Genomic DNA, 20,644 nt, shown 5'->3' on the forward strand with positions numbered 1-20,644 from the left:
GAACATTGAACATTATTTTATTGAACATTAGTATGGGGAGGCTGCGCTTTGTTTCTACTGCACAAGAGGCGTGATCAATGGGTATCGTTCAAATGACTCCGTACACTTGGATAGTCCTTCAACCAATCAGACCAACGATCCAGTGCGTCTTTTGGATAAGCTAGTTTCTGATTGGAGTCAAAGGTTCTGGCAGGGAACAGGGGAGATAGATGTGCAAGTTTCCAGCCTGAGCTGCCAAGCGAAAACCAAATTAGCCGGCAGGTCAGGCAGGGTTCACCCAGCCTACTTCACCTGTGCATGCTACATGATCAAATTTGATGCCTACATAACAGCAGATTGGGGATGTCATCCCATGTAACAGTGCTGCAGACGCACACAATTTTGAGGCCTTAGAAGAGGCTGTATAGATCATTTACAATCCTCGTTGGAGTTCCCGTTGGTGCATGTCTTGCATAGTGATTCTACAAGATTCCTAGTCATTGCAAAATCATAGTCTGTGTAATCAGACTTTAAAGACTGTGACTTTAATGTGGGAGGGTGCGATAGCCTAGCCTGGCGTAGTCATACTCAAATTCTAGTCAGAATGAGTCTGATACTGCTCCTTGTGATCATGGAGCATGTTTCAACAGAATCAGGGGGTGAATACCGTAGGAAGAATACCCAAACTATCCTTCTCCACAATTCCATTAACATTGTTTTCTGGTCATTTTTCACAGGCAATATCTTCTACAACAGATACGATGGCGAAATCTAAATGTCTACCTTCTAGCAACAGTGCCATTGTAAGGGAGAATCAGGATGAATTAAACCCTTTTGTAATTAAACGTCATTTACAAAGACATCATACCACAGCCTTCTGAAAGCTATTTGTCATTAGTTGCATTTTCAGTTCAACAAAGTTGTTCACAGTTCTTCTGGGCCGAACCGCTCAGGTTCATTAAGGCATAGTTGCTCTGCAACAGAACAAGTCCAGCCCGAACTTCCCGACCTCAAATGTTGGGGGCGGGGCTGAGTAAAAAAAAAAAAAAAATCAATTAAAATCGTAAATCGGGTTAAGTGTGATATATATATATTTTTTCCTAAGCCATATCGCCAAGCCCTACTGTGGTCACTGCCACACATGCACACGCCTTCCTGTGAAACTAACACTACCCTCACGTGTGCTGACTATTGTTACATGTTTCTGCTTGGAGTGCTGGGGCATGAGTGTAGCATTGCATATCAACAGACTGAATGCGTAAGGGCATATGTTCACTAATTAATACATGTACACAAAAATAAACTGAGAGTACTGCACAACACGCCACACAATGACCTCTTGGCTAGCAACAGGTGTTTTGGCAAGTGTTTAATGCAGGAGTATGGTGCGGGTGGCTGCATACGACACACTCTGACATACTCCACCAGCCTTTTACATCAGTCAATCAAACAAGCAGGAAGGCGGTAGAGGGGTCTGAAGACAGCAAGAAGAGAGGGATATGGAAAGAGAGAGAGAGAGAGAAAGAAAGAAAGAGAGAGATTGTATTTGAGTGTTTCGCACGCTGAGTGTGTCTACACTGACAGAGCCGGAGAGGGAGTAGGCTATAGAGTGTGGGGGAGGAATGGGTCATGTCAGGGGTGGGGGGCTCAACATGAGGGTTCTGGAGCGAGTGGCACTTAAACAGAGCCACATGATATGGGCCCAGAATGGAGGTGGCAAGCTGAACATTATATTGCATAGGGCAGAGTGTAGTAAAAGTAATGATGATTATTAAAAAGTAAGTGTGGGCATTAGGCAATAACTGTAAACACATCTGAAAATGCACAGAGCTCAGTCATTCTTTCACAGTTATCACACAAGTCACGCAAAACAAGAAACAAGCCTTTTTTCTGTTGACACTTCCTCAAAGACTGTGATACCACTGCAAGCGCAGATAGAGAAAATAGGAAGCAAGCTACAAATAGCTCTGGCACACGACACCTTGATCTTAAATAATTGATTTTATAATAAATAAAAATAAATCACTATCAACCTTAAAGTCAGATCAACAACAGTGTTACTACAAAACTGTTCATCTTAATTTAACACAGTCCACCAGACTATTCTCTCTAGGTAGCATTCATATAAAAAGACCTAAAGCAGCTGCTAGGGTGCCCTTGGCCACAGACTGCCACAACTGGCTAAAAATAAAAGGACTGAGAGTCTGAAACATCCAGGTCTGCATGTTACGACAAAACACCTCCCCCCACCCCCCGTGCTTCTTGGTGAAATTCCTGCCTTCTCAACCTCCGATTCCCAATTCAATGGCTGTATGTCAGATGTCACACAGGATTAGAGATGAGCGAGACCCAAATCCTTTTGTGTGGTAGATATGGCACACCAGGGGCCGAGGTTTGGGTGACTATCTAGGCATTCATTTGGATCAGGCCCCAGGGCCTCATCTCGGGATGATGCCAATGGCAGTCTAAGGGACCATACCATAGTGACCTACATTTCCTTGACGCTCCACACAACACGAATGGAATTGTAAATACACCATAGATCAACGTAATTGAAAACAATGACCACTGCTAGAATAGAAAGATCCAACTAGAATTAGATGGAAAATAGAGCACTGCAACAAAGTGGAGCAAACGGTATCCACCAACTGTGAGGTATAAAAATGTCTCCAGCCTAACAAAACCCACCAACAGAAGGAGAATTACAGCATCTACGGCAACATCATGGTAGAAAAGGTTTAAAAAAAACATGATTTGTGTCCTGGAGGGGGGGAAGGGAACTTGGAAACATGTCTGTGCAAAATCAAATAGGTCACATGCACAGAAAGTGAGAGAACCAAATTCCATCTCTGTAAGAAATGACAGACAAACAATGCCCTCACTGTGTGCTGGCAGATCAATATTTGAAGTAGTCAGTCAGGGTGTGCTTGTTGGATTAATTTGCCTGGATTAAAGGAATTAAAGGAGAGAAGAAAAAAATCTGACTCTTCACAGATCCTTTTGAAAACAATACTTCAAGTCACGTTATGAGAAATATAGACCGGCATGCAAAACATGGAATGCACTGACGTCTGTGAGCTGTGATCAATCTGGGAAAAGGCAAATCTAATTAGCCGGCATGTGATGTTCTTGGTGGTAGATAATTGCGGTTGATCACCTCTGCCATCGCCATGGCAACGTGGACACTCATGAATGAAATTCCTTATGTTGCCAAAGAGCAACAAATGACTAACCGTTGACACATATTGGATGTTTGGATGCGGTCTTCCTTGTCATGTAGCTTTTGCTACTGCTAGCAACTGCTATTGCTACTGTAGTATTGTTTTGCTATGTATAGCAACTTTGGGTTTGAGAAAGGCACTAAATTAAACATTTTATCAGCATCATTATATCTGCAGGACTGGTGTTTATAGGGCAGAGAGCTGAAGCCAGGAGGTCCCTCTGCCTATGGAGAGACACTGGGGACGATATATATATATTTTTTATTTGTTTGTTTATGCTGCTACCCTTTACTGGCCGAGAAACAAAAATATAAAATATTCTAAAAAATAACTGAACCATTTTTAAGTGGCCCTTCATATCTATAAAATATTCTAAAAAATAACTGAACCATTTTAAAGTGGCCCTTCATATCTGGGGCAGAAGCACATAAAAGAATACATTTCAGCCACTGCCATCTGGAAATGTCATATAATGGCCTGATGGTCGACTAAACAAAGCTGATATTGGCTAATGCCAATGTTAAGCTGTTACATATCGGTGCAGCACTAACAGATAAAGCTGGCTGTCAAACGTGGGGTGAAAGGGAGGACTGTTGTGTCTGGCAGGGAGAAGAGCAAAGATCTGTGCTTTGTCAGACGAGGAGTGAGTTTGTTCAACAAGACAGGAGAGAAGGGAGAGGAAGGTCTCGGTGTTGGGGTGGGTGGTGACTAGGTTGACACTTAGGATAGATGAATCCTCCTTGCATGGCTCTAGTTGCATTGCCTTGCTTATGCACACACATGTTAACAGTCACTCTCACACTCATACACACACACACACACACGTCCTCCACTGGGCCTCTGTGACAGCCCCTCGCTGCCCTGCCCGATCAATAAGGGCACAGTGAGTGTTTAACCCCTGGTGACCTCTGATTTGTCCATGCCTTGTCACATGTCCTCCCCCACCGTTGTCCTCTGTGAGTAAGAGGTGGTGGCTGGAGCCCGGCGCCGCCTTACAACAGTCCTCCATCAGGAGTCTGGGGCAGCAGGGGGGGGGGTGGCAGAGGTGCATCTGGGCTGGGGTCAGATGGAGTGGGGAGTGTCTGGGAGGAGTGTGGGGGTTAAGTGCAGGGATGGCCTGACAGGGTGAGGTGTCCAAGAGACACGACGCTGCTGGCAGCTCACTGACACACCACAGCCCACATCACAACACGTTCTGCCAAAACATTACACATGGCCTTTGCTTGTTTACACTAAAATCAATGGGATCCTTCAGGCAAGGGTATTGAAAAGATCGTAGATAGAAGAGAAGACATTTTGCAGCGAATTGTAAAGATCCAGTCTCTTTGCTTAAGCATTTGTGACTTTAACACAATGGCTTAATTTTAAAACACTGAAGTCTGAAAAAATTATTCTCCATATGTTGTGCTTTTCTTTACATTAAATAGAGAAGTGCTCTGACATGAGCACATGAGATTTTCATCTGGATTACGCTGCTTGAAAACAAACACACCAGTTACATTTCTCAAGTAAAAAGACTTGGTGTACAGTAGACAGAAACAGAGGAAAAGAACGAAAAAAAAAAACTGCTGGCCAAGGTCTTTATGCAATCTTTGTTTACATTCCTGCCGCTTGCCCCCCCCCCCCCCCCCTGCTTCCCCACCACTCGCATGCCCTCTCCTCCCCTTCGGCGCCATATTGAGTGCCTGCCAAGTTCCAGAATCCCCCTGGCTCCTCTACTCTGACATCAGCTCAGAGCAGCCAGCGAGCAAACATGTGCTGATCGTCTTGCGACTCCCTGCCTTTCAGCCAAGGGCCGCCTCGGCGCGTGGCGCACAGCTTGGCTTCTCTTCAAAGTCTGCCCACCCCCCCACCCCAGGTTTTCTCCGTCCACTCTAACGACCCCCCACCCCCGCCTCAGCCCTTCACATCCCCTTTTTTTAAGTCACCGATGCCAAGCCCCCCTCCACATTGTGAGAATAAGCCATGACCAGCCATTTCTCCCCCCTCTCCACGTGTCTCTACCTCTTTATTGTCGTCTTTGTTCATTTCGTTCTCGTTATGTGAGAGAGCATAACGAGACATCTGTGGGTTTGTCTCTGGTCTGCATGACAAAGCTAGCAGAATAGGTTGAGAATAGCGATTCTTTAAAATTTGCCCTACTTAAGGGGCCTCACCCGAAACCAACCGACTCGCTCCCTTAAGCAGAAAAAAAAAGTTGCCAGCAGGGTGTGAAATATATCATTTCAGTCACAATATCACTAATCCTCAACGTGCAAATCCACCAACCAGCCCGAAACCAACGTGCCTGAATGGTGGCTGAGTTCGTGATTAAAAAAAGGAACAAGAAAACACAAGAAAAAAAAAGAAAAAAAAAAGACCTCATTGCAATGACAAACCATGATGCAAACAGGCAGAGGAAACTAGCCGAGTGTGACCAAATGCACAATGCCCTGCCGGCAGCTGGCTTCGGTGCCGGGCGGTAAGGTGCTGCTGTACAGAGTGAGGGCCCAGCGGGAGTGGCCGGCCGCTGGCTGAGCATATTTGTTTGAGGTAATCCCCATAAATGGATACATCATGTCACAATGACTAATGAAAAGAGGAGCAGGCCACCTGCCAGCCCCCACACGCCGCTCACCGGCCCAACAGCACGCGAGGGGAAAACACAGCTAATCCAATTGCATGGATGTTTTTACTGATGGGATTACCAACTAATGCAGATACAAATCGACATGCACATTATGATTTGCATCCTAATTTCGGCTAAATAGTGACTTAGGTAACCTGAAAAATATATGAATAGTATTAGAGTTAAAGAGTTAACTGTAATCGTCACATGGACGATGCTCTTCTCTAAGATTTTCTAGTGACAGATTTTGTGATGACAGACATTTCATAACCCATTGTTAGATGCCAACATCAAAACAGCACATGTTAGGCATAGATTTATGTGTCGACTATAAACGCACAGATAGCATTGGAATCTGCTTTGAAGGATCTAAATGGCCAGCGATATATTAGGTTGCTTGTGTGAGGATTCCTCATGTCTCGTCTCTGAACTCTCCGCTACTCACCACTGAGTGGGCAAAGAGCCCCCCTGAGAAATCACACTAAAGTCTTTTGTATCAGGTCCAGAGTGACCCCACTAGTGCCTGTGGCAGTCTGGCCAGTGGAAATCAATCTTTAATGCAGGCTCCCCTGGACGTAGCCGGGCCAGAGCAGCAGAGTGCTGCATTTTTAAAGAGATGCCTGCTTTACTGTCCATCTGCAGCCCATCTGCCCTGCTGGCCTGGACTTTGAGAAAGAGAGAGAGAGAGAGAGAGAGAGAATGCAAGCAGAGACAGCAGAGACTTCAAAGGCCTTTCTTTTTACTTCTCTCTCTCTCGCTCTTTCTCTCTTTCTCTCTCTCTCTGTTTTAGCCTCAGGAATGGGTGGGGGCGTCGCCAAGTTTTACGTTTTCCACTTTCTTTTGTTTATTTTTATCTTTATCTTTTAAAAGGAGAAGACTTTTTATCTTTTTATCTGATTTATGATGAACTGTGGTCAAATCAATGACAATTTCCAAGTTCCTGACCAAAAAAGATGAAGAGGATTGGATGAAAACCGTTCAGATAATAGTTTTAAAGAAGTGTAATTTGAGAGCCATAATACAACACAAACAGAAGAGGATCTACTAGTGGGGAGGGGAGAGAAGAAACCTCCTGAAGCTGTAAATGGTCTGTCCACTTCTGATGGCAACATATTGTTTGAGCTCCCCTCCCCACCGAACCCTGATGGGGCGCTATACGACATTTGAGCTCTTGTAATAAAATACGCCACTTATTTTCCCCAGGCTGTTAAGCAAAGACTCTCTGAAAACTACATCTTCTCATGCTGTCTTGATGTTGGCCCAGACAAGAACATTTTACTTTTTTGTAGGGTATGGGTATACATCTTAGTTGCGGTTGTGTTTATCTCGCAGAGACTCATTTTGAAAAGCCTAAACAAAACACCACTCAATCTGACAGGCAAGAGGGAAATCTGTGCCATTTCTTTTTCATTAATCCACTGCTGTTTCATTTTGATATCACCCAATAAATCCTCCTTGCTATTTCTCTCGCGTCCCACGCCTGCCTGTGGCTGATAAAACTATCAGGGGTCACTGGCCATGTGCCTCGACATTTGATTAATTAATAGTCACATCAAAATTAGAAACACACTGTAGCACATGGGAACTTTATTTAGTTTGGCCTTTCCCTACTCTGCAGTGCAAGAGGTGAAACCAGTTTTACTCATCAGACAGCCACAGGCTGGATGACAATTTAGGAAGGGGGGCACTGGTATTTAGTACTTTAATGCTGTTTTTTGCTAACCTGAAATTCAAGATTCAATTGTGTGTGTGTGTGTGTGTGTGTGTGTGTGTGTGTGTGTGTCTATGTGTGTGTGAGTGAGTGAGTGAGAAAGAGGAGGGGAATGGGCCCGAGAGTGAGAGTGTGAGTGCGTGTTCCCACTTTCGGTTTGGAAGGCTTCCAACTGACAGCGACAGATAGAGAGGCACGGCTCTTTCTGCGAGGGGTCTGCGTCCAGAGTGGTCAGATTATCACTCGCCCCAGGCACATTCCAACTGCCTACACCCACCTGCCTAAAATAAACTGCTCAGCCTTAACCCTTTCCTGGCAGGCTCCGGTTCCCCCCAGAGTGTGGGGAAATAAAGAGATTTCTCTGGTGCAAGCTCAGTACTTTCATATAAATACAAATCAACGGCGGTTGCAAAGCACAGAATAAAACATATTTTAAGAAGGAAACTAAAGAAAAAAGATTGTGCAAGTCCTCCTACCATGGCTATCAAAAGCTGGGGAGGAAGGCCACTCTTATGATGCAATCAGCCTGACATTAGCAGATGATTGTGTAACATTATCTTAAACGGACAAGGACCTGGCATGTTTGATTACATAACTGCCAACTATGACTGCCCTCTGAAGGGGTACCTTGGTCAACACTGCATTTCCTTAACGGTAATCAAATGATCTCAGACTTCCTTGTATCTTGGGACACCAAGACTTTTGAAAAAGAAATAGCAATTGACCTCCCTAAGAAGGACCAAGTATGTATCGCAACACACAAACAAACAAACAAATAAACAGCGGTAGCAACAGCTCATAAGACCCCCGCCTGACTTGTCGTACATCATCTTTGGATCCACACACATGTGGATGAAAGGGTAAACTGGAGTGTAGAGAGCGTAAACTGGGGAGTCAGGGAATGTGAGTAAGACGAGATGAGACTTGATCAACCTGCTGTCCAATGGGCCCGTCCAAGAGCACTGGACTGACACTGCATCTGTGGTTTACGCTGCCCACAGTAACTGAGAGGGGGGTGGAGGTAGTGGTGGTGGTGTGGGGGGGGGGGGTGTCACCAGGGCCTGGGGCAGGGTGATGCGTGAGCGAGCCTCAACGGCCTGCCAAACAAGGGGCCCCGTCCCTCACCATTTGCTGTCACTGATGTGAAGAGCAATTAGAAAATTATCAACCTCTTTGGCTTGTGAAGAACAATTGGAATCATTTTTAGTCAGGGTGTGGTGTACACTTAGGCCACCATTTCATCACTGAGAGAGAGAGCGCGAGAGCGCGAGCGAGAGAGAGAGAGAGAGAGAGAGAGAGAGAGAGAGAGAGAGAGAGAGAAGCCGAGACAAACAGATTCAGTGGCGCCAGACATTCTCTCAGAGATGAAGGAGCTCAATCAAATATGGAAACCCCTGCCATTACATTGTCCTCTGAGCAAACATCTTCGTCATCATAAAAGTGACAATGACACAACTTGGAGTGGCGTCTGTACTCTAATAAACGTCAAGAGTGTATTGTGTGTTCAGACAGCACATTTGACTTTCTATGTAAATAGTGGCATCAAGCCAGATCACATGCACAGACCAAAAAAGAAAAGAAGGAAACAAACTGACATTCTCAGGGAACACGTAACTCCCCTGTCTGACAAAAACAACAGAATCCGCATAAACTGTTCTATATTCAGCCTTAAGCAACTGGACCCGAATGAAACTGAACCAGTCAGCAAACATTTTCTTTGGAGTACAGAAATCTCATCCCTTTTCCCACATATGTCATCTTAAAATCCTGAATCAGTTGTGCAAGTTGTAATTAAAAGACAAAAGAAGCTAATCAAACCAATTAGCCCTTTTCGGGGTAATCCCTATGTTCCCCGGGTCCTATGTTCCCCGGTTTTCCCAAAAAGGGTCCTATGTTCCCCAGTCGCAATACATATCGGGGAACATAGGACCCTTTTTTGGAAAAGCAGGGAACAAAGAACTCTTTCTAAAATTTAAGGAAAAAAAGGGTCCTATGTTCTCCGGTCCCATACAAAGTGGGGAACATAGGACCCGGGGAACATAGGACCTGGGGAACATAGGACCTGGGGAACATAGGTAGTGGGGGGGGCTGTTATTACTATGACACACACACACACACACACACACACACACACACACAGACACGCCTTACACTGAAACCAATGACACTGGCGACTGGACCTCACTTTATCAGACCTGATTCAAAAAAGAAAACGAGGTGCCTCCTACCTGACGGAACTGCTCCTCGTAGGTCCAGTCGGCGTGGTCCTGGGGGGCCTGCGGGCCCTGAGAGGCGTGCACGGGCAGGGCGGCCCCGCGGGGCTCTTGCTCCGGGGCCATGCGCTGCTTCAGCAGCTGGGAGTTGGGGTGCAGCTGGCGGTGCGGCAGGAGCAGGATGCCCTTGCCGGGGGTGAGGGCCTCGCGCCCTGTGGGCAGGCCTTCGTCGGCCAGGTCGTCGTCGTAGTCCTCCTCCATTTCCCCCTCAAAGTCTTCCTCGTCCCACTTCTGCTTTCTGAAGGGCAGAGAAAACGTTGACATGGGGGGGGGGGGGGGGGGGCACAGCTTTTGCCTTGAGGTTGTACATTACTGTTTTCACAGAACTGTGTTTCTCAAGGTCACCGAGTACTGTCGGTTACAGGGGGGAAAAAAACGTAGCAGCGCGGCAACTACAGCGCTCCACTTTGGAGGCATTTTTTAATTCATGACCCCAGTGTAGCACTGTAGCTGCCTGGCTGCTCCAGCTGTTGACTGATCAAATTTCACTCAAAACATCTTCCGTAATAAAACAGACAACGGGAAATAGATAAACAAGAAAAAAACATCTTACAACTGCTCTTCCTCCTCCGAACCCATCATGTCCTTGTAGGGCTCCTCCGCCTCGTCGTCGTCCTCGTCGTCCTCTTCGTCGCCGACACTGCTGCGCTCCGACATGGGGCTGTCCTCCTGCCTCTGCAGGCCGGCCGCGGCCGCGCGCATGGCCGCCAGCGCTGCCATCTGAGCGTGCTCCGACTCGGCCGCCGGGCTGCCCATGCGCTCCTCGTCGGGGCCGCCGGCCACCGTCCCTCCGCGCTCGAGCTGCGCTTGGGTCTGAGCCGTCTGCTGCTGCTTCTGCTGCTCCAGCTCCATCAGTAACTTGGCTCTCTGCTGCCTGTGCAGGTTCTCCATCACGGCCTGGAGCTTCATCTCCAGGGTGAGGGGCTGGGAGCTGGGGGAGGAGTGGGCTAGGTGGTGGTGGTGGGGGGGGGAGAGCAGAAGGAATTGGGGGGGGGGGGGGGGGTCTTTCCTTCTCTGGTACTCCCTCAAGCGGAGAAGGAGTTTAAGGCGTTTTAAGGCTTTTGTAGGCTAAGGTGTTGATGATGGATGATGAAGATGATGATGATGAGGATGATGATGAATGTGGTAAGGGTTTCCCCGTTTTGCTTAGGTTTATTAACACTTAAGGGATTAAAAAGTGAAATCTAAATTGGATTAATTAAAACAAAACGTTCCAAGTCCTAGTGGGGACAATGACGTGTGAAGGCTCCCGCCGTCTGTGTGGGTCCCCCTCCCTTCCTCCCGTGAAGGGCAAGTCGGACGGCGTCTCTCCACCCCCGCTCAGATGGCGGCCCCCTCTGACCCCGGACAGGTGTGCAGCCGCTCCGATCTCCCAGCAGGCCGATGAGTGAGCCAGACCTGGACGGACGAGTCCCCCTCCGTCTGACACCGCAGCACTAGCAAGGCCTACACACACACACACACACACACACACACACACACACACACACAGACACACACAGGGAGAGGGTATGAGTGACATGGTATGAGAAGGAGGGAGGAGGGGACAGAGAGAGAGAGAGAGAGAGATGGATTTTGATTTTGAAAGTATACAAGTGTAGATATGATTCGATGAAGAATGTGTCACTGACACATTTCCATAAAAACCATCTTCCATTACGGTCTTCATCCACCCAAACGGCTTTCTACAGAACCTCAGGGGATGTCACAAACGCAATACCCATTCACCTCAAGTATTACTGTAAACCCATGGGGCTCAAGGGGCCAAATTCACAGGGAGGGAAATCCTCTCTGTCGCATCTCATGACTCTCATAACCAATATCCATTTCCATGACAATAGCTGCTGACTGGTTTCACTCTGAATCTATTCACAGGTGGACAACTCTGCCTCTCTCATCTACCACAAAACCCGGATGGAGTCCGCATATCAAAAAGAGGCGGTTACTGCCGTTTGTTAGGTTTTCTTAGCTGCATAGAAGAGAGCTCTGGCTTTTTTTTATTGCATGTGCTAAGTAGGTCAGGCTAGAGATAAGGTCTGCTTCAAATGAAGAGAGTTATGAGAAATGAGAGAGAAACCACAGTATGTGCCTCCATCAATATATACAGTACTTTCCTCTAAAAGATTAGGGCAGATAAGAGGACTTGCTTTTTTTTATTGTCTATATGTAAAGCTCCATTCACATTTCTGACGTAAAGCAGAACAAACTTTGTGTACGAGTGTGAGAAAACGTCTGACACACAGGTGTATCAGAATGCGTCACTTTCTGGTAAAGACAAAAAGAGGATCTGAAATGAATATACAAGTACATCTAAAGGTATGTTTTCACTTTGTGCGTGGGTGGCGGCAGGCCCACGGTTACATACATTCAACAGCAGGTATTCACAGTCTCAAGTAACAGTTGTAGGGTTTCTTCCCTGAGTGTGTAAGTTTGTTTGTTTGTGTGTGTGTAGAGGAACACCCCAAGAACTCATGTGCTATCTATCTAGGTTGATTTCATGTTAATGCAAATAGAAGTAATTTCATTTGGCAGCGACAAGGACAAAATCTAATTTACAAACTAATCTGGTTCCAAAATGGCCAGCTTCTAATGACTGGCTATATATAGCTACAAGAGTCTATATAACACACTGAATCTGTCTTTAGTGTTTTGCAAATGGACATGATACATACATACATATATATATCATAGGCATTCACTCAACTACAGGCAGGTGTTACAGACGGCAAGACCGATCCAGTGCTATTTTTGGAAATGTGAAATTTTCCATCCAAGCGGCAATTTGGTGCAGGACCGGGATCATTCCATGTCTTGACCAGCAGCTGTTGGGAGAGTGGTAAAAGGATCAACGCAGACACTGGACTACATTTGGGGACTGGGCAACTTCACAGAATGGTGGTCACCAGAGGTCTTTAACTCTTTGCTGCAGAAAGCACACGCTAGCGGAGAAAGACAAGATATTTAGGAGGACATCATGGGTCTTTTGGGATAGGGGTACTGGTGGGGGAGGGGTATGTGTGAATGTGTCTGTGTGGGTAAAAACAGGATAGGGGGCTTACGTTAAATGTAGGATGAGTGGGGAATGATGAGAGCTAATGGGTTAACCCCCCCGGCCCCCAGCCCCAATTCACCCCTCCCAGTCCCAGCACCATCACAGGGTGTCTGCGGGTGGGGTGAAAGCTGAAGATCGCAAGGTCTGAACAAACATGACTGTGAGATAAGCAGCGTGCTAAGGGGTCTAATTCCAAAGTGATAAAGAGAGAGAGAGAGAGAGAGAGAGAGAGAGAGAGAGAGAGAGAGAGAGAGAGAGAGAGAGAGAGAAGAATTCACATACATTTAGAACAAGAGAGTCCACACAAATGCTTTCATCAAAACAAAAGCTCTCGTATCTTTGCGCCAAACCCTTTGGACCAAACCATGGAGTGAATTAACAATGACGTGCCAAGTCAAAACAAATCATAGAGAAATTCATAGAACAGTCAAAGTCGATGAGCAAGTATATCAATACAGTTGTGCATACTCAGGAAAGTGGACCGACATGTTGCTCTCGGTTGCTTTTCTTCATGTTTGCAACTTCAAATACATTTGCCCCCCCCCCCCCCCCCATACACACACTGAACCACCACCCCAATCTAACCTCAAAGGAGACAGGATGTGATGTCACAGGCATTCTAAAGAATTCTTCAAAAGCCACAGGCTCAAAACCAGAACACAAAAGCAATGCGACGTCTGTGACACTCGAGAGCAAAAGAGACTCAATTTAGAGGCAGTAGAGAGGCTGGAAAATAAAGGGGCGAGACAATCTTCAGCGGTAGAACCAAAACTGCAATCCAGAAAATGAGACCCAATAAAATGGCAGCTGTATCACCCCCACCATCATCATCATTATAAAAAGGAGTGCCATCATTATTGGGCATGTGCTAGAAATGCCTGTGACTCAGACATCGATGGCTGTGGGTTACGCACTTTCTGCAAGGAAATCGTGATGACATGGCTATGGGCAATCTGATTAGCTCTCGCGCCACAGGCCAATCTCCACATCATCTCACTTAAGTGACCCTTTTCACTGCAGTTCCACATCAACTCAAACCCAAACCTTCTCCCTTTTGATGCATGCAAGTAGTGGTCATGTCTATTTCTGTGATAACTTACACTTTCAGACAGGAAGTAAAAAAGCATGTCAAATATGACTTAAAACACTAAAGCCAATTTTATACTTACAGCATCTAATTTTGTCATTAGACAAAATGTACAAGAGGCTCTGTATGGAACGTTTGTGTAGACTCTAATCTTTTGGGCACTACAGTAAAAAGGCACAAATACAATGAGAACAGCTTCCGCTCCATTGTGTCTGCTACTGTCCTTGTGCACATTTGTAGGTGCTTAACTCAGTCAATGTTGATCGTCAGCATTACACTATTGTTGGGCTTCATGCCGGAAAACAGTAGCCTAGATGATGAAATATGCCTAAATACAATTAAATTACACAAGCAGGCTCATCTGAACTTGCAACAGAAAAGGAAGAAAAAGAGAAGATATTAAGGAAGAAGGGAGAGTGTATATTAAGCAACTGACTCTAAATACCACCATCTCCCTTCCGGCCACACGCTCTTGCCCGTCCACTCTAGCCTCCTCCACCTCTACAAGCACACAGGCCACACTGGAGTGGAGTCTTCACTATAACCCTGGGGTGGATGCCTCTAGTTTATGAAAACATGCACTCTTCACCCACAGTATACACTGATACAACTGTTAAATCTTTTAGTCTTTTTTTTTTAAAGCTTTGTTGTATTTGTGAGCGCATGGCAGGTTTTACGTAATGTAAACGGGACCAACCAGTTGTTTTCATCAATTCAAATAGGAGCTGGATGCCTCTGTCTGCCCATCATAATCTTTCACAATCATGCCTTTGTCTATGCACGGCTGATAAGCAGGTTGTCTCTTCAGTTTCTGTGGGTTGAAGGCCCCCTATAATTAAATGATGTGCATTTCTATCTCAAGTCATCACTGATCCATGTGGTTAGACCTGTTCTTGGACCACTGATATCAGGCCGGTTTTACATAGCAGCCATTTTACACGTACAACCTACATACTGTGCAACCGATCCCTCCTCCGCATGCTATTTTATCATGATAAATGTTACATCAAATGGCGGCCAAACCCATAATTGATGGATGGATAACAAATGCAGAAAACATTTAGGTGGCCACATGCAATATCACAAATAAAACCAAGTATTGCCTTTCCTCACTGTGCCTATAGTCTTTGAACTGAGAAAAACTACAATCATAATTGAACAGCAATTATTCTTTTTGTCAGACAAGGAACATTGTGTAACAATGAGTTAGGCAGCCTGGCTATTCATGCTTGGACCTCAGTGAAAGACCGGAGGGAAACCACTCAGCTAGAGATCTGAACACGTGTGGAGAAGCCTCCTTTAACAGCTGGTGCCGATTCATATCAAAGAAGAACCAAGGACATCATCAGTCTAAGAGTTCAATCTGCTGTTGAAAACAAGACCCATGCTGATGAGCCAGGCTGATTTCCCGACAGCATAATGAGGAGGATCTACTCCCTTTTATACCTCGTCACTCAAGGAAGATGTACACATTTCTTTCGACCAAGTTGAATGAGAAAGAAAGTGAGGCAAGGAGAAAAAAGAAAGGGCTGAGAGGAGGGGAATCTCCTTGACGGGAGAGGGGGGCGGGGGGTGGGGTGGCGCAATCAGCTGCTTGGGATTCCCACATGGCACCGTCCCAAAGAGTGAAATCACTTTTTTCCCCCTCTTCCGTTCCTTTTTTTTTGGCAGGAGAAAAGCGAACTGGCCTGCGTGCCAGACAGACTTGTTAATATGTGGGTTTTGGCAAAAGCACAGCTGAAAGCAAGCCAACTCACTACACTTCCACTCTGTGTGTGACACAGAAAGGCTGCGAGCCAAAAGGGCCGAGCTGCAAGCGATTCCGGCCACTGCTTGAACGGCTGCAGAGGAAAATGCAGAGGAAATGAAAACACACTAGCACGACACTAGGAGTCTCTCTGCGAGAGATGCAATGCATACACGTGACTGCCATCCCAATGTGAATGCATTCTGGTCAGTGTACCTCTGCCACTCCAGTAGCCAGATTTAGTTAGGTTCATATACATGGACACTAATTTGTGAGACAGATTTAAACATGAAAGTACTCTCTGTGTGCAAAAGTGGACTTTGTTTATGTGATAACATACTGTTAGAATAAGGCTGTGTGTGCGATGATGATGATGATGACGACAACCTGCAAGGAGACTAATAAAAGGGCTACGAGGGTAAGGCTAGCATATAAGGGCTATAAGCACTTTAGCATTTCTAGCTCATGTCAGAGGTGATGGTGGGCAATGTTTACAACACAAGGGTTTACTCCACAGCTTTCAGTAATCACATAAGTTGTGAGATATGATCAAGTTTCAAGTCAGTCAAATGTGCAGACAACACCATTACCACCACAACAATCAAATATTTTCGCTGTTATCCACTGTTACAAAGAAATAAAAGAACTTAAACGGTGGTTGACAACAATGTCTTATAATGTCACATCTGACAGAACCTGTTTGGCCAGCTTTTTATGGTGTTGCTACCCCTTTAAACAAATAACCAGTAGACAGGACTTGTGGCTCCATATCACCCAACCTTGCTGCGCTCTCGGGCTACTGGTTGTACTTAAGACTTTCATCCTGGTGGTTATTAACCACATTCTTATTAACACCTTGTTTTTCATGTTTTACGTCAACAGCCAAGAATGAAAGAGTTCAATAGAAAAGGTTTTCAATCTTTTCAATTCACCACAGGAATAAAAGACGGGCACAAATAAAACATCAATGGAAAAACAGTGAGGGAAAACTAAGTAACACCCATTAGGCTACAATCGTAAATAGCTGCCTTAGAACTGTTGCCACCCCCCCTCCCCCTCTAATAGGGGATATATCTACCACCACTTGCCCTATCTTTCAGCATGACATGTTTTCATGCAAGTACATCACGAGTACATCAGAACTCAAAACAACCAGGCTTAAATGTGGCTCTGACTGATATAAACTCATCTCTGTAATCAACCGGATTTCCACACACTCGATGCAAAGGCAGTCTGCAGTCTGGTACATAAGTCTTGAGATAAGTGTGTGTACTGCTGTTGAAATAAAACAATTTTTTTTTAAAAAACCCTGCTGGTTTTAGGGAAGAGTGTTTGTGTATATATGTGTGTGTGCGTTTGTTTGATAAAGTGCATGTCCATGTATGTCAAAGGCAGGGGAAACCAGAACACCACCAGATCATTGTAAAGTTTTATGAACTAAGCAGTGCAACAGAGTGCATTACAAGATTTTGTGTGGGTCTAATATATTTATATGTATGCATACTTAATAAAATAATTTATAATGAAGATAATAAAATAGTACTATTCTATTGTGACTGTTTCATTCATAAACAGCTTTTTTTAAAAAAAAAAAAAAAAAAACTAGAAAGACGACAAAATCTTCAGTATCTACATAATTAACTGACTGCTTCTGTGTGAGAAAATACCACTACTAAGGCACTTTATAAGGAACCCCAGACTGACATTACACTGCATTAAATGCAATGCATTCCTAGCATAATTTCTGTGGGCAAAACAAGTGAAGTAGTGACATAAACCCTCCTCTAACAAGGCATGTTATTCATTAGTACCCCTTCATTATGCAAAGACATTCAAGTCTTTCAGGACTGATCGCTGGCCATACGTTTCTAATCCACAGTGGTCCAATCATAAAGCAAATCCCCCTCACTCCAACTCTTGGTCTCATTTATGTCAGCACACCTACTTTTTGTGAAGTGAATGTCTGATATTCACAAAGAAAGTCATTCTGTTTTGACTCAATGTCATTTTTATTGCGTTGCCATTTTATAGGAACAAGAAAGAACTTGAAGTGAGGCCAACTTTACACAGTCATACTGTATGTTCCAAAATGTTCTGTGTCAACCGTGTTAGTGATAACAGAAAAGGTGTACAGCCGGACACATTGTTTATTGCCAGCATGTGATACAACCGTTTCCATGTCAACATGATAAATGCTATACAATTTACAAAGAATATACAATGAGAAGGCCAACCTATTGAGGTTCCCTTTGAAACATTGTAATAAGCATATCATTGAAAGTGAAATAAATGCTAAATGCTAGGCTGGACTCAAAAAAGGTGTGAGCAAGAAGACGACCACCATCCAAGCACTGAATGCCTATTGCATAACAAAACCGTTTATCTTGTGCCAGCAAAACCACAGCTGCCCTCCGACTCTGGCAAATGTTCAGCACCAACAATCCACCCATCACTGCATGTCAGCATATTAGTAAGACATATTCACAGCAGAGTAGACAACATGTACACTCATGTTCCCCTGTAATAAGACAACCATATGAGTCAAGTCTTCCAGGATGGAGGTGTCCAATAAAAGTGCCTATCAATCTGAGTTTATAATGACTAATAGAACTATGGGTTCAGTAGTTCAGTAACAATCCAACACATGTCTGTCAGTGGGGGACCATGCTGTAGGCTTGGCAGGGGCAGTGCTCAACATGCCATGAGTTTAATTTCATTAATTAGGTCACAGTTGCAAACCCTTTGTCATACATTTTTGACCGTTTGATTGTATTATGCCTCAGTAAATGACAAGCCTATGTTAAAGTAGATTAAGTAAAACCTATTGAGAAGTGTTCTGTACATGAGCACAAGTCTCGTTTAGACCACATTCCTGTAGAATAATTAAATAATTGGGCCAGTGATCCAAAGGTCAAATAGTTCTGAAGAGAAAGATATGTCCCCCATTGAGATTTTAATCACTGCACTACAAATTACCCTCTAAGGAAAGTCTTCCAGAGTCTGAAACTTCAGGAGGGCTATGGGGGGACCTACACAGGAGGCAGAAAAGTTTAACACGCAACCCTAACAAAAACACCCTTTTTCAGCTGATTCCTGCCTCCTGGCCTAAAGGCTATGGCAGGCTTAGTCGGCAAGGCTATTCTTGACCAATAAGAAGTCTATAGATAAATATTAGCTCAATTCTTCATCAACAAACTACAACCAAAAGGGCCAAAACAGTTCAGAATTTCGCAGAACGACAACGCTCACTCCAGGCGCCTGTTGACAATCATCTTCACAGTCGCCCCTAATAATAATGTTCTGCCTAGGCTACACTGTTACAGTTTTGGCTGAGACCGATACGCTCCCATGTGCTCGTTTCAACAAGGGGATACTATACGTTCTTCAGTTAAAGCTGTTAAATATGTGTTCCGATGGGATATAGTTGCCTTAAATAAGAACAGAAAATCATGTTGACCAGAAATGAGCCCCCGTGTAGGATTGCCAACATATTGTGCAAAGAGGAAACGTTCAGAAGCACAATCTATAGACCTCCACTACAAGCTATACAGTGTATGAAGGGGGAGGGGTTATATTATATTAGCTTACGTTGCAAAGGGCACAAATATGTCTGCTTTGTAGCATATGCTATTCAAAACTAATGTAAACAAACAGTAGGCCAAAATCATTCTAAACAAAACGAAGGAAATTGTTATCAAAACGGGAGACGAATCGTTATTCCACCTGACAGGCCTCATCAGGAAGCATATGGACTTACCTGTAGCTAGATTTTTGTGTGTACCATTTTGACCATCGCTATATCAATCGTAGGCTACGATCCTGCTGCACTTTTGATCCAAAAGGTCGATCCAAACTGTGTCAGGTCGGCTTTAAATTAGCTTTAAATGGACTGTATGTGTGACCGCCACATGTTGTAGTAGATTCTAGTAAAGCCTAGCGTGCGATGGTGTTGTGTTTGGATGATTTAAGTCAAATGCTGCATTGTTTGCTTTGGCTCAATGTAAACAGGCAACAATAACAACAGTGCCCACTTCTTCTCCATTCACATTCTCATTTGGGCTAAAGCTCACCAACCCCACGGCTAAATCACACGCCTTAAATGCCCACAAAACTGATTTAGTGAGAATTAGTCTATCGCATGCTTCTGCTTAATCAACCTGCTTATCGTGTTGTAAACATGTTCTAAAATCTGTCACGTGGTGGCCTAACTTAAGATATGATCTGACATGATATGAAACTCAAAGCACAAACTGATCATTTCAAATGGAACATGATGAACAGGAGGAAGCCAATAACGCATGACTTATAAATACACTGTAACTGATACGAGTCACGCTGCTGATAACCATGACATTATTTGAATATAACTTAAACCAACATTAGCTTTTGTTTTTAATCCAGCGCCATAATTTGGAGGAAACACGTCGGAACACTTCCTAGCAGTTTGAGTTTCCACGCACGCTAGAATGTGAGCAAGAAAAGGAAATAAACTTACCAATTCTGTTTCCGTTTTGTTTTCGCACTCTTGGGAACCGGAAGAAACATTCCTGATTTCCCAGTTAAAATCTAGCTTTTTGAGCGGTTATTGACCACAACTTTCCCTCCAAAACTAAAATATATTCTCTTAACGTATCACTGTTATGAGTGGTATGAGCTCTATCTAATTCGATATCAAAGTACAGCTTGATTTAGTGGTTACTGCATCTTTGCCTAATCTAAGGCGTGCTCACGGTCATAGAGTCAAATCATTGGTTGACAAACATCAATCAGATGCAAATTCCTAACCTCTGAATCAGCGGAGGCCAGCCTCCTTTATTAACTAGGAATCATCATCAAATACCGAATTGTGGCGACGTAAGGGAACATATGCAACCAGTTTACAAACTTTATTCCTGTCCATGCGTAATTTACGCGTAACTGCGTGAATAATTACAATAACTTGGCCATTTCTAGACTAATTTAGCAG

The 20,644-nt window shown here is 44.5% G+C and overlaps 1 protein-coding gene across 1 annotated transcript in view; it reads right to left on the reverse strand.

The window, feature by feature from the left end:
• The window catches only part of arid3a (AT-rich interactive domain 3A), a 33,105-nt gene extending 12,766 nt beyond the window's left edge, over positions 1–20,339 (reverse strand). Inside the window, exons 1-3 of the mRNA XM_062556181.1 lie at positions 20,174–20,339; positions 10,346–11,238; positions 9,748–10,030 (exon numbers count right to left, since the gene is read on the reverse strand). Of these exons, the coding sequence (XP_062412165.1) occupies positions 9,748–10,030; positions 10,346–10,701 (639 nt within the window). The 5' untranslated portion in view covers positions 10,702–11,238; positions 20,174–20,339. The remainder of the gene's footprint in view (positions 1–9,747; positions 10,031–10,345; positions 11,239–20,173) is intronic.
• Between the last annotated feature and the right edge of the window lie 305 nt (positions 20,340–20,644).

This window comes from Sardina pilchardus, chromosome 15 (genome assembly GCF_963854185.1).
Source record: "Sardina pilchardus chromosome 15, fSarPil1.1, whole genome shotgun sequence".
Classification (NCBI taxonomy): domain Eukaryota; kingdom Metazoa; phylum Chordata; class Actinopteri; order Clupeiformes; family Clupeidae; genus Sardina; species Sardina pilchardus.